Genomic DNA, 15,496 nt, shown 5'->3' on the forward strand with positions numbered 1-15,496 from the left:
CACACGTTCACACATACACACACACAAACACACACACACATGCATAACAGACATGCAACAAACATGCTTTTTCACAGATATGAAAGCACAATCAAATGCACATAAATGTACATGAGCACCAACTCCTACACACACACTTTATTTAGTTAGTTAGTTAGTTATTTTGTTATTTTATTATTTTATTTTATTTTATTTTATTTTATTTTTTCTCAAGGCCTGACTAAGAGCGTTGGGTTACACTGCTGGTCAGGCATCTGCTTGGCAGATGTGGTGTAGCGTATATGAATTTGACCAAACGCAGTGACGCCTCCTTGAGCTACTGATACTGATACTGGATATCAGAGATTTCCTAGATACTAGAGAGTTGCAAAATATAAGAGTAATAGTTGATAACTAACGAGATTTCCTAGATACTAGAGAATGACTAAATATTAGTTGATTACTAGGTAGTAGAGGATTATTAGAGAATTATTGGATACCAGAGTGTTGTGAGTGACCTGGGTGGTGTGTGTGTGTGTGTGTGCCAGGTACTCATCGTCCATGAAGAACCTGAACAACAAGTTCATGCACCTGACCAACTACAGCATCAACAAGCGCAACGCTGATTACCAGAGCAACACTGACGACAGCGTGTGTCAGGGGCATAAGTGGTCAGTGGCCCCTTCCTCTTGTCTGTTCAGTTTCATTGAATGTCGATCCACATGAAGTGATATTAGACATGTCTGTGGTGTTGCGATACGTGTCCCTTCAAGGTCTCCCCACTCTCCTGCTGATGGCATAGACATGTCTGTGGTGTTGCGATACGTGTCCCTTCAAGGTCTCCCCACTCTCCTGCTGATAGCATAGACATGTCTGTGGTGTTGCGATACATGTCCCTTCAAGGTCTCCCCCCTGCTGATAGCATAGACATGTCTGTGGTGTTGCGATACGTGTCCCTTCAAGGTCTCCCCACTCTCCTGCTGATAGCATAGACATATCTGTGGTGTTGCGATACGTGTCCCTTCAAGGTCTCCCCCCTGCTGATTGCATAGACATGTCTGTGGTGTTGCGATACGTGTCCCTTCAAGGTCTCCCCACGCCCCTGCTGATGGCATAGACATGTCTGTGGTGTTGCGATACGTGTCCCTTCAAGGTCTCCCCACTCCCCTGCTGATAGCATAGACATGTCTGTGGTGTTGCGATACGTGTCCCTTCAAGGTCTCCCCACGCCCCTGCTGATGGCAGAGTCTGCTGTGTTCCCAGTTTCAAGAGAGAGAGAAACACGATGGGAGAGGTTTTTAGTTCTTCAGCTGCACAGACCCGGAAACCCTGCCGACCTTTTCCGTCCCTCACTCACATCCTTTTATTTTGCAAACGTTTTGGTGCAGATAGTAAGAAAGGGAAATTACTCTTTAATTAATGCTAGGGGACTTAATTTGCCACAAGTGAGTCTTGAAGGCCTTGCCTCGCTTGTTTTTTTTGTTTTTTTTACATTGTTTTAGTTGACCTTACAACAATATTTTGGGTTCTCTTCAACTGGTGTTAAGAACTGACGGGTGTTCAGCCCAGAAATGGCCTGTATAAGTGGTCAGTGGCATCTCCTCGTGTGTTCAGCTTCATTGAACGTCGATCCACATGAAGTGATATTAGACATGTCTGTGGTGTTGCGATACGTGTCCCTTCAAGGTCTCCCCACTCTCCTGCTGATAGCATAGACATGTCTGTGGTGTTGCGATACGTGTCCCTTCAAGGTCTCCCCACTCTCCTGCTGATGGCATAGACATGTCTGTGGTGTTGCGATACGTGTCCCTTCAAGGTCTCCCCCCTGCTGATGGCATAGACATGTCTGTGGTGTTGCGATACGTGTCCCTTCAAGGTCTCCCCACTCTCCTGCTGATGGCATAGACATGTCTGTGGTGTTGCGATACGTGTCCCTTCAAGGTCTCCCCCCTGCTGATGGCATAGACATGTCTGTGGTGTTGCGATACGTGTCCCTTCAAGGTCTCCCCACGCCCCTGCTGATGGCAGAGTCTGCTGTGTTCCCAGTTTCAAGAGAGAGAGAAACACGATGGGAGAGGTTTTTAGTTCTTCAGCTGCACAGACCCGGAAACCCTGCCGACCGTTTCTGTCCCTCACTCACATTCTTTTGAAAAAACAAATCTATAAACATTCCTTTGTCGAGCAGTCCCTGCGTAATTAAGGCACTCTGTGGATTACAGCTGTTTCTTCCACACGTATTTGTTTGTGTGGGCATGCGTGCGTGTATGTGTATGTGTAGGTCTGTGTGTCTTTATGTCTGACTAACGTGTTATTGTGAAATGTTTTGAGAGGTTCAAAAGTGCGATATGAATGTACTATTTTTCTTCTTACCATTATTGTTATTATTATTATAAGTATTATTATAATATGTGGAGTGATGGCCTAGAGGTAACGCGTCCGCCTAGGAAGCGAGAGAATCTGAGCGCGCTGGTTCGAATCACGGCTCAGCCGCCGATATTTTCTCCTAGACCTTGAGTGGTGGTCTGGACGCTAGTCATTCAGATGAGATGATAAACCGAGGTCCCGTGTGCAGCATGCACTTAGCACACGTAAAAGAACCCACGGCAACAAAAGGGTTGTTCCTGGCAAAATTCTGTAGAAAAATCCACTTCGATAGGAAAAACAAATAAAACTGCACGCAGGAAAAAATACAAAAAACATGGGTGGCGCTGTAGTGTATCGATGCTCTCTCCCTGGGGAGAGCAGCCCGAATTTCACACAGAGAAATCTGTTGTGATAAAAAGAAATACAAATACAAATACAAATATAATTATTAGTGTTATTATTTGTGAATGACTAACATGTTGTTGCAATGTTGCAGAGTGCTTTGAGAGGTTCGAAAGTGCTGTGTAGATGTATTCTTCTTCTTCTTCTTCTTCTGATTATCTACATAATTATGTCTTTGTGTCTGTCTAAAATTTTATTGTAAAGTGCTTTGAGTGGTTCGAAAGTGTGATACAACTGTACTATTTTTCGTCTTCTTCTTCGTCGTCGTCTTCTTGTTTTCATTATTGTTGTGATTGTGATGAGTTAGAAGGAGCGGTAGTAATCATAGTAGTAGTAGTAGTGGTGGTAGTATTGCTTGCTTTGCTGTGACTGTGCCAAGTGATGAAACGAAACGAAATGAATATTTATTTAACGAGGGTAGTGGAGTAAGCACAGCTCCTTTTTTTACATCCAGCCCTCAAGGGCAAAGAAGAAGAAGAAAAAAAACCAAACAAACAACAAAGAACAAAAAAAACCCAAAGCAAAACAAAACAAAGGCAAAACACACACGCACACGCACACACACACACACACACACACGCACACACAATTACATATGAAAATAAAAGACATAAATGAAAGCATGCACATTTACCTAATTAAGCACGACACGACAGACTATCATTGAAAAGATCAAATCATTAAGGGGGGGAGGAGAGATAGATTGACAGTGATGGGACATGGGTGGTGAATCAAAAGCTTCTTCTGCGTTCACTTGCATGCACACGAGTGGGCTTTTACGTGTATGACCATTTTTACCCCGCCATGTAGGCAGCCATACTCTGTTTTCGGGGGTGTGCATGCTGGGTATGTTCTTGTTTCCATAACCCACTGAACGCTGACATGGATTACAGGATCTTTAACGTGCGTATTTGATCTTCTGTTTGCATATACACACGAGGGGGGTTCAGGCACTAGCAGGTCTGCACATATGTTGACCTGGGAGATCGTAAAAATCTCCACCCTTTACCCTCCAGGCGCCGTCACCGTGATTCGAACCCGGGACCCTCAGATTGAAAGTTCAACGCTTTAACCGCTCGGCTATTGCGCCCGTTGAATCAAAAGCAAACTTCCATTTTCTATATTCATAAAATATCACTGACATTGGAACATAATCAGTACATTTTAGGATAAATTTCAGTTTCAGTTTCAGTAGCTCAAGGAGGCGTCACTGCGTTCGGACAAATCCATATACGCTACACCACATCTGCCAAGCAGATGCCTGACCAGCAGCGTAACCCAACGCGCTTAGTCAGGCCTTGAGGGAAAAAAAAAAAAAAAAAAAAAAAAAAAGGTGAGTAAATAATAATAATAATAATAGGATAAAGAGGTGCCGAGTTTGAGAGATTGATTAGGTAGATTATTAGTAAGTTAGAAATGTCCTGGTGAATGGCGCAGGAGCCTGAAGTCGCTGTGGAACTACCTGAAGAAAGAGGGTGTCAATACCCAGGCCGTGTGGGACAGTGTCAAGGACATTGTGGTGAAAACACTCATCAGGTCAGTGTGTGTGTGTCTGAGGGGTGGGAGGGGGGTGGGGGGGACTGGGGTGGGGGTGTGTGGAAAGAGTGAAAGAGTTGATTTATTCATTTATTTATTTTGATTGATTTATTAATCTCATTTGATTTTTTTTTTTAGTATTTTTGTAGTCCTGTTTTAATGCGTTGTGTATTTTATGTAGGTAGTTTCTGTCTTAGATGTGATGTCATTTTTTTTTTTCTATTTGGTTATTTTTAATGGGCGTATGTGTGTGTGTGTGTGTGTGCATGTGTGCGTGCGTGCATGCATGCGTGTTTGTGTTTGTGTGGTTACAGTGCTGAGGTACGCGAATGTAAGTGTGTAGGCATGTTAGTATGTCCAAACAGAATTCTATGTTAGAAAATAAGAAATATTTTAATACTTATGCAGTTTTGTTTTTTTAGTGCAGTTGATATTTAAATGTCAGTGTGTGTGTGTCTGTAAGGGACATTTATATATATGTGTGAGTGTGTGCATGTGTGTTCATCTTCAGTTTAACGTCTTTCCACTTGAAGTGATATTAGAGTGCATGTGTGTGTGTGTGTGCGTGTGTGCATGTGTGTGTGTGTGCATGTGTGTGTTCTATGAAATGCATTTTGTTTTAATCTAAGACCTTATTTACTTCATAGCTTTTATAATCTTTAGTGTGCTGTTGCATTCATATGAACACACTGGATGTTTTCCATTGTCAGATAGCGGTTGATATGTTTTTTAAGGCATGTTTATAGTCAACTATGATGTAAGGTGCTTTGAGCAGCATTGGTGCTGGATATTGCGCCATAGAAAAACTATGTATTCTTCTTCTTATTATTTTTATTATTATTTCATTTATTTATTTTCTCTATTGAACCAAACAGTTGGTGTGTGTGTGTGTGTGTGTGTGTGTGTTTGGGTGTGTGTTTGTGTGCTGTGTGTGTGTGTGTTTGTGTGTGTGTGCTGTGTGTGTGTGTGTGCTGTGTGTGTGTGTGTGTGTGTGTGTGTGTGTGTGTGTGTGTGTGTGTGCAGCTCTGAGGCCTCCATCAACAGCATGGTGAAGTCCAACGTCCGCAGCCGCTACGTCGTGCACGAGCTGTTTGGCTTCGACATCCTGCTGGATGATCAGCTGCGACCTTGGATCCTGGAGGTCAACATTTCCCCGAGGTGGGTCGTGAGCCCCTGCCCGTGTGCCTCGTGAAACTTTGTTAACCATTTCTTCTTCTTCTTCTTCTTCTGCGTTCACTGGTATGCACACGAGTGGGCTTTTATGTGTATGACCGTTTTTACCCCGCCATGTAGGCAGCCATACTCCGTTTTTGGGAGTGTGCATGCTGGGTATGTTCTTGTTTCCATAACCCACCGAACGCTGACATGGATTACAGGATCTTTAACGTGCGTATTTGATCTTCTGCTTGCATATACACACGAAGGGGGTTCAGGCACTAGCAGGTCTGCACATATGTTGACCTGGGAGATCGTAAAAATCTCCACCCTTTACCCACCAGGCGCCGTCACCGTGATTCGAACCCGGGACCCTCAGATTGACAGTCCAACGCTTTAACCACTCGGCTGTTGCGCCCGTCTGTTAACCCTATCAACACCAGGGATTTTTCCATCTCCGCAGGTGCCCCTGCCACATTGACGCAGGGCAAAAAGAAAAGAAATTGTACTGAAATGGACCGCTTTTTCTTCCAAACTGACTCATAGGGATGTTGCTGGAGATACTGTAGAAGTTCTGGTCGGCAAGGCTGTGAGCAGAATGATTAACAAATAGTAAAGAGTGGTAGTGGTAACTCTCTCCATTCACAAGGTACACAACTTCAAGTCAGTGCTGCTTATGCTACCGATTCAGCTAGCACACAGGTAAATAAAAGATACATTGGAACAAACCCAGACACTTCCTCAAAAAAAAAGGAAGCGCCAGACCTGTACTTATACCAATCATTTGACATGTGCACACAGCAGCAAAAGACAGAAGAAATTTGCAAACACAAATTAGCTTTTATTCAAGACTGGCATAGCCTCTTTAATCTTGAATAAGCCACACAGAACACATGGACAATACATTCCTGTAAGCAGAATGATTTGATTTGATTGATTTTCGAGATGCTCCCTTCTGGTTGACGGTACAGAAGTATAAGGACGAAAACCAATCGCTTCGCCAATAGCTTTTCCCCCAAAGCAGTCGATGCCCTGTCTCTCGAACAAATCTAGTATGATAAATAGAATTGTGCAATCAACAACTATCTACCTGAAGATCTAGTCATCAGCCCCATCCATATGTAATATGTGGCTTCTGTTCAAACGTGTGTGTGTGTGTGTGTTTGTGTGTGTGTGTGAGAAGAGACAGAGAAAGAGAGAGAGAGAGAGAGTGTGTGTGTGTGTGTGTGTGTGTGTGTGTGCAGAGTGTGCATGCGTGAGTATACACAAGTTTTTATATATTGATATGCACTTGTATCCTAATTTCTACTGTATCTGTTTGTGTGTGATTTTCGATTTATGTTCGTACCTTGTTATGTACTATACCCCACCCCCCCACCCCCCCCCCCCCTCCCCCGCCCCACTAATATTCCTTGTGACCCTGGTACACTTATTAACTCTCTCCATACGAACGGCGAAAGAGACGACGTTAACAGCGTTTCACCCCAATTACCATCATCAAAATATTGCAAGCGGAAGGCTCTTATTCTGAAGAGGTGAATGTTGACAAAGAATACCACAATTCTGACGACGGAGGCTAAAGGTTGGGTCATTCAGACACCCACTGGACATCCGAGGGGTCTGTGTAGAGGAGAAGAGAGGACTGGCTGTACTGAGTGAGTTAATGAAGACATATTCTATTCTATTCTAACTGTAGAAATTAGTTCCCTTTGCTTGCAGTTTATCCATATGTAGGAACATGTACAACATTTTCATAGAGGGAATTTTGAGGCGAGGACAGTGCAGGGGCACAGGGCTTAGTGAGGTAAAGGTGTAGTCGGTGACTGAATGGAAGTTGGCAAGTGAATCTCAAAGCTTGCGATGCCCAAATCCTTGTTTCTCAGTCGTTCTGATCGGAGTTGGCAGACTAAATTTTTCCACAGTTCGCATAACACCACAAGGCAGCAAAAGAACGTGGGGGTCACAGTAGCCTTTCTACACTGATCCAGAGTACATGACGTTCTCTTTTTACATGTTTTGCATGGAAAGATGATATAAGATATTATTTCATTTGGAATTCTCTTCCTCTGGCTCTCTGGCACTCATCAGTTCTGTCCTCTTTTAAATGAAGACTGAAAACCCTGTTTAATTGCACATACTTACCCGTGACCCAGCTAGTGCAGACTCCGGCAGGGGTCTGACATTCCTGTCCTGTGCAAATTACTATCCGCCAATGCGGAGAAAACGAAACTACGGCTGATAACCTCCCGGAAGTAGGTAACCTCCCCTTTGTCCTGCTGGCTAGCGCCCTCTTTTTCCGGCAGCCATTATGACTCTTGTTCCTGTGCTCTCCATACGGCTAAGTTTTTTTTCCGTATTTTCTGTCTGTCTGTCGATTCTCTTGTTTTTTTGTCAAATTTTGTCTTCAACCAGGCCACATAATTATATGGTTCGATTGGGAGATCGGGCTAAAATTACGGCGCGATTGCAGTCGATTCGCGGACACTCTGGGCCCTCTATTTCTGGCCCTCTCAACAACGCCAACCCACAGCCTCCTCCACTTGTTCAAAATGGCCTGTGGATGTGACCAAGCATAGATCTTTGTCTCCTCTACACTCCCCTCGTATCTTCCTCCATTGGGGTATTCCTGTGGTGTGTGTGTGCTGGTGGGTCGGTGTTTGCTGTGTCAGTATGTGTGTGTGCGCATGCGTGTGCATGTGTGTGTGTGTGTTTGTTGGGATTATTTCTATCTGCAATTTGTAGTATTGTATTGGTGGATACAGATTTTGGTGTGGTTTTTTTTTTTTTCGATGGGCGCAATAGCTGAATGGTTAAAGCATTGGACTTTCTGAGGGTCCCGGGTTTGAATCTCGGTGATGGCGCCCGGTGGGTAAAGGGTGGAGATTTTTCTGATCTCCCAGGTCAACACATGTGCAGACTTGCTCGTGCCTGAACCCCCTTCGTGTGTATACGCAAGCAGAAAATCAAATACGCACATTAAAGATCCTGTAATCCATGTCAGCGTTCGATGGGTTATGGAAACAAGAACAAACCAAGCATGCACACCCCCGAAAGCGGAGTATGGCTGTCTACATGGCAGGTTAAAAACGGTCGTACACGTAAAAAACCCGCTCACGTATATACGAGTGAACACAGAAGAAGAAGAAGAATTTTTTTTCCACTTCCATGTCCTTATGTGCTAGTATTTTGTATTATGCGCTATTGCATATGTACTGTTTCATGTGAGGCGCTTAGAGCCCATTTGTGAGGAGTTTGCACTGTGTAAGTACAAGATATTATTATGATTATGATTATGATTATTTGCCCTGTTGCAGTCTCCATTCCAACTCGCAGCTGGACATCAACATCAAGGGGCAGATGATCAAGGACATGATGAACCTGGCGGGGTTCCGTGTGCCGGACAAGAACGACGTGCATCCTTCAAACACCTCCTTCTCCTCCGCAGACCTCAGGTAGGACAACGGTCTGGAGTTCCAGTTTCTCCAGAAAAAAAAACAACAACACATGTTCTACAGACACACCACCACATCTGCTAGGCAGATGTTTGTGTGGCGGGGTTGCTGGCGAGTGTCTGTGCGTTCGTGTGTGTGTGTGTGTGTGTGCCTGAGTGTGTGTTGCAGGGATGCGTTTTCTGGAGGGCGTTCATGGGTGGGTGGGTGGTTTCTAGTGTTTTGCATGAGTATTTAATGGCATGTGCTTCCGTGTGTGTGGAGGGAAGGGGGCGGGGGAGAGGAGTATTGACAGGGGAGGCTGACGGGCGCAATAGCTGAATGGTTAAAGCGTTGGACTTTCAATCTGAGGGTCCCGGGTTCGAATCTTGGTGACGGCGCCTGGTGGGTGAAGGGTGGAGAATTTTTCAATCTCCCAGGTCAACATATGTGCAGACCTGCTAGTGCCTGAACCCCCTTCGTGTGTAAACGCGTGCAAAAGATCAAATACGCACGTTAAAGATCCTGTTATCCATGTCAGCGTTCGGTGGGTTATGGAAACAAGTACATACCCAGCATGCACACCCCCGAAAGTGGAGTATGGCTGCCTACATGGCGGGGTAAAAACGGTCATACATGTAAAAGCCCACTTGTGTATATACGAGTGAACGTGGGAGTTGCAGCCCACAAACATAAAAGAAGAAGAAGAAGAAGACAGGGGAGGCTGGCAGTGGGGGAACAAAAATGTAGAGCGCTTTGAGCAGAATTTCTGGAGAAACGTGTTACATAAATGTCCATCATTATTATCCTTACGCCTAACCAGCAAATGACCCGGCATGCTTATTTTTGGCCTCGAGTGCATGCACATATACGTATCTGTGTGTACCTGTCAGAGCTGATTTCGTCTGCAGTGTTTATGTCGCCATGGGTTCTTTTACCAGTGCGCCAAGTGCATGCAGCACATGGGATCTCGGTTTATTGTCATCTCATCTCAGTGACTAGACGCTCAGGTTGATTTTTTTCCGGTCAAGCTTGGGGAGAAAAGGGCCAGGATTCGAAGCTCCGCACCTTCATCCTCCTGGGCACTGTATCGGCAGGTAGGCTTCTTGATCATTGTGCCTCCTTCCTGGAGGGGGGGGGGGGGGGGGGTGTGGCTTTGTGGTGATATGTCCACCTAGGAAGCATGTTGGGATGCTGGATCAAATCCCACAATTGCCAGAATTTTCCCCCCCTCCTCCACTAGACCTTGAGTGGTGGTCCAGACACCAGTCATTTGGAGGAGACGAGGCAAGACAAGACAAGACAAGACAAATTCTTTATTTTGAGGATAATAGATAAGCACAGGTGTGCTTTTTTTTTTTACATCCAGTCCCTGCCCTGAATAGGGTCTACACAACGCAATATTTAATAAAATGAAAGCATAGTGTTAGTAGAGATACATAACAGAGGAAAAAAACAACAACATAAATCAAAACAAAACAACAACTACACACACATGCACACGAACACACATACACACACGCACACGAACACACACACACACACACACACACACACACTGTATTGGCAGGTAGGCTTTGTGATCATTGTGCCTCCTTCCTGGGGTGGTGGTGGCTTTGTGGTGACATGTCCACCTGAGACGATGAACTGAGGTATTATGTGCAGCATGCACTTTGCGTACGTGAAAGAACCCATGGCGACACCCGGGTTGACACCCGGAATAATCTTCTTTACCAAGATTCGTTGCGCTGACGCAAAATCTCAGTTCACTTCAAGTCTGGTCTAAAAATCCACCTGTACAAATCTGCTTTTATGGATTGTCATGGGTTTTTATTGTTGTGTGGTATGATGTGGTGTGTGTGTGTGTGTGTGTGTGTGTGTGTGTGTGTGTGTGTGTGTGTGTGTGTGTGTGTGCTTTGTCATTAATACATTCCATTTGTCTTGCTTGCAAGTCTTGATTGTAGCGCTCTGTGGTGTTAATTTTTGTAACCCTATTTTTGTTTTCATTATTTTACCTCCTGTTTGATGCGAATTGTTAGTGCTCTGGGCCCTTGTGTTTAGGAGGTAGAGCGCATTATAGATACTTATTAAAAAAAAAAGATATTATTTATTTTATCATGCATTCATAGGCTACAATTCCTCTCATTCACTCATATGTACAAGTGGGTCCTTACTTGTATGACCGTTTCCACACCCCACCCCACCCCCCACCATGTAGGCAGCCATACTTTGTTTGCGGGGTGTATTGTTGTTGCTGCTGCTGTAGTTGAAGTCGGAGAGTGTGAGTGAGGACTGCTTTTCTTCCCTCCTCCTCCAGCGCCCACACCCCGCCCAACGACTACTGCATGGACAAGCGTCTGTTCACCACCCAGCTGGCGCCGGACGAGCGTGCCAAGCACGCCTACTTCTGTCACAAGCACCAGGATGAGGTCAGCTTGCTGCCATCTTTTTTTTTTTTTGGTCTGAATCTGAGGAAGCTGGTTTTCTCTCTCTCTCTCTCTCTTTCTCTCTCTTTCTCTCTCTCACTCTCAACCTCTCTCTGTAAACATTTTCTGAAGGTCCCTTTGAAAGTTCCAAACAAATTTGTTTATGGCAAGCTTGGGCGACACCTGCTATATATCAACAGCACCGTGAGGCGCATGAAATACTGGTTAAAGATTTTGAAAATGGACATGGACAGATTACCTAGGCAAGCCTGCTTGATGTTTAGAAATCTGGATGGTAGATGTAAAGCGTGCTGGGCGGCATTGGTTAACTCTCTCCATACGAACGGCGAAAGAGACAATGTTAACAGCGTTTCATCCCAATTACCATCATCAAAATATTGCAAGCGGAACGCTCTTATACTGAAGAGGTGAATGTTGACAAAGAATACCACAGTTCTAACGACGGAAGCTAAAGGTTGTGTCATTCAGACACCCACTGGACATCAAGGGGTCTGTGTAGAGGAGAAGAGAGGACTGGCTGTACTGAGTGAGTTAAAAATGCATTATTTTAGTTGGGCTTGGGAAATGCTTTATACAGCTAAGGTGTTGGACATGAAGCTGCCTTTATTTCCTTATTAAAACAAAGACTGGCTGACAGTTTTATACAATTTAACTCTTTCCATACGAACGGCGAAAGAGACGACGTTAACAGCGTTTCACCCCAATTACCATCATCAAAATACTGCAAGCGGAAGGCTCTTATACTGAAGAGGTGAATGTTGACAAATAATACCACAATTCTGACGACGGAAGCTAAAGGTTGGGTCATTCAGACACCCACTGGACATCCGAGGGGTCTGTGTAGAGGAGAAGAGAGGACTGGCCGTACTGAGTGAGTTAACAGTTCAATAATGAATAAGGACACATATGATACTTAACAGATTGTTCAAAAGTGATTTTGAATGTGAAAAATATTTTGTATTCATAATAAGATAAGATATTTCTGTGACTGTCTTGTGAAACTATGAATAGGTGTGTTACCAGTAAAGGGATCCAGGTGGCATAGGTCCCTCAACTGAAAATTCCAGTTCCAGTGACAGTAATAATAATAATAATGGATACTTATACAGCACACTATCCAGAAATCTGCTCTAGGTGCTTTACAAAAACGCTTTAGTTAACTTAAAACATTATATCTATGTTACATACACACACCAAAGTGTAACCACACACACACACACACACGCACGCACGCACGCACGCACGCACACTGCATACATACATTTTAACATACATGTGTATCTAACAGCTACCCTAACACATACACACACATAGGCAGGCACAAACTTACATAAACACACGCACACACAATACACATTCATATACATGCATGTAGTTATGTACACATACATATGTATACACACATAGTCAAGCACAGCTAATGAAAAGGAAGTGGACCTGCCACAATTGAACTTTACAGTCTGTAATGCTGATGAATCCGAACACCACTTTATTTCTGTGTGTCCCTCATATACCAGTATCAGAAACAAGTACTTACCAGGTTTTACCCAAGACTGCACTGAAATATTGAAACGTGGATCTATTCAAAAAAATAAGAAAGTTGAGTATGTATCTTTTCTATGCTCTTCATCATAGACAACGGTTTGAAGATGTGTAATTTGACCTTTATTAAGAATAGTTTGGTCTAATTATTCAAGTTACTACCATAAAGTTTGGTCTATTGAGCGCACTGGTATATAAGCCGCACCCACTAAATTTTGGAAAACATTGAACTTTATACATACATAAGCTGCACCGGTTTATAAGCCGCACTTATTTCCGGTACCGGAACACATACTGATATTACAGAAAAGCTGTCGATACTGTAGGTTATGAAATAAACACAAGTGGGAACGACACAAAGAAAAGCAAGCGAAAATACTGCTAGTGCCACAAAACAAAAAAAACAAAAAACAAAAAAACACAACGAAAATAAGATCCATAATTTAGGGATAGTCACATTTATTCAACGTCATCCTGTTCACTGAATCCACTAAAATCTTTGTCTTCAGTGTCCGAGTTGAAGAGAACCAGCACAGCTTCCTCCGCCATCTTGTCACTAACTTCAGCCTTGCTTTCACTTCATGAACATGAAGGTGGAGGTCGCTGCTGGTTCGTTGCTTGCACTGTCGTCTGCTAGGTCGATCGCCTTCTATTTGAAGGCTGTATCATAGGCATAACATCATGTTTTTGGCATGATGAGGGCGTACGCTTGAGCAGAGTAGAACTGAATGCTGATCTGATGATTTCTGTCCATGAATTTTTGGATGAGCTTCAGGATTTATAAATCAAATCTGCACACATTAAAGCCTTCAGATCAGCATTCAGTTCTACTCTGCTCAAGCGTACACCCTCATCATGCCAAAAACGTGACGTTATGCCTATGATGCAGCCTTCAAATTGAAGGCGATCGACCTAGCAGACGACAGTGCAAGTGACGAGCCAGCAGCGACCTCCACCTTCATGAAGTGAAAGCGAGGCTAAGTCAGTGACAAGATGGTGGAGGAAGCTGTGCTGGTTCTCTTCAACTCAGACACTGAAGACAAAGATTTTAGTGGATTCAGTGAGCAGCATGACGTTTAATAAATGTGACTATCCCTAAATTATGGATCTTATTTTCGTTGTGTTTATTTATTATTTTTTTGTGGCACTAGCAGTATTTTCGCTTGCTTTTCTTTGTGTTGTTCCCGCTTGTGTTTATTTCATAACCTAGAGTATCAACAGCTTTTCTTAGTATCAGTATGTGTTCCGGTACCGGAAATAAGTGCGGCTTATAAACCGGTGCTGCTTATGTATGTATAAAGTTCAATTTTTTCCAAAATTTAGTGGGTGCGGCTTATATACCAATGCGCTCAAAAGACCGAACTTTACGGTACATACTACAAATTATTATCATTATGAATACTGTCCTGTAATACCGGAGTGACTGCCTTGCAGCAAGTCTTGCAGTCCATTCTCGATACGCTGACGCCGGATGACGTGCGCATCCTGACGGAATCCATCGACGAAGACAGTCGCAAGGGTGGCTTCATCAGGGTGTTCCCCACCCCGTCCACCAAGAGGTACCTGCGCTTCTTCGAGCAGCCTCGCTACTACAACCTGCTCCTGGATCAGTGGGTCACCCGCTACAACCGCATGGAGCAGAGGGGTGAGTTTGCTGGCACGGCTTCTCCAGCAGTCAGTGCCTTGTCTGAATCAGTGGGAAGTGTAAGAAAAAAGATGAGAAAGACCAATGAGACTGGAAGAATAACTTGTTCAACAGCAGTAAAGATGAATTTGCCCCATTTTAATGTTGTAAAATAAGAGAACTGTGTGAAATCAGCAACCGTTTGAATGTAGATCAAGTCATCTGCCCTGTTCGTACGACGTGATGTGTAATGTGCGGTGTATAACCAAGTGAGTACATGTGTTATGTTCGGAGTGGGGGGGGGGTGGGGGGGGGGTGAGTGTGTGTGTGCATGCCCAAGTGTATAAGCCTATGTGTTTAAAATCCTGCTGTGTTTGTGTCTGTGTATGATTTCTGATTCATGTTTGGACCTTTCATGTGCTAACTTCACCCAATATTCCTTGTGATCCTGGTACACTTAGTAATAAAGACATATTCTATTCTATTCTATTCTATGCTATTCTGTGGAAGAATAAAGTTTCTTTTCTCAGAATCAAAAGTTTGAACTTAACTTGTATATCTCCACTGAGTTCTGACAGAGGAAACTTTCTTCAAGAGGTAAATTCATTTCAGTTTGTAGTTATTGAAATCACTGGTGGTTGTGGCTCTCTTTGGATAATGGAAACATACTTGATTTATTGTCTTACATGACAATCTTTTTAAAATGTACTGAGAAATTCTGTCCAAAAAAAACAACTGTGGGCTGTTAAATAATGGTCACTTTGATAGGACGGTTTTAAACCCATGACTGAGGAGGTAAAAGCAAGATGTAATTTGAATAATTCTCATAATCCCTTTCAGGTTTTGCCTTTACCTCCACTGTCATTTTGAGTCAACACACAAATGACAAACTTGTCAAAGTCAGTCTTATTTTACAACCCACAGTTAATTTTGTACAGACTTTCTGCATTTGTCAGCTTTATAGACTCAGCAGGTTATATCACAGATGGACTGACATAAGCTTACAGTTGGGCCAGCAG

General features: G+C 43.6%; 1 protein-coding gene across 1 annotated transcript in view; it reads left to right on the forward strand.

Annotated features, from left to right (window-relative positions):
• LOC143294387 (uncharacterized) overlaps positions 1–15,496 on the forward strand; it is a 56,195-nt gene that overhangs the window by 28,725 nt on the left and 11,974 nt on the right. Inside the window, exons 10-15 of the mRNA XM_076605863.1 lie at positions 528–650; positions 4,183–4,281; positions 5,305–5,439; positions 8,751–8,888; positions 11,182–11,293; positions 14,288–14,498. Coding sequence (XP_076461978.1) covers positions 528–650; positions 4,183–4,281; positions 5,305–5,439; positions 8,751–8,888; positions 11,182–11,293; positions 14,288–14,498 — 818 coding nt within the window. The remainder of the gene's footprint in view (positions 1–527; positions 651–4,182; positions 4,282–5,304; positions 5,440–8,750; positions 8,889–11,181; positions 11,294–14,287; positions 14,499–15,496) is intronic.

The sequence above is a fragment of the Babylonia areolata genome, chromosome 19 (assembly GCF_041734735.1).
Source record: "Babylonia areolata isolate BAREFJ2019XMU chromosome 19, ASM4173473v1, whole genome shotgun sequence".
NCBI lineage: Eukaryota > Metazoa > Mollusca > Gastropoda > Neogastropoda > Buccinidae > Babylonia > Babylonia areolata.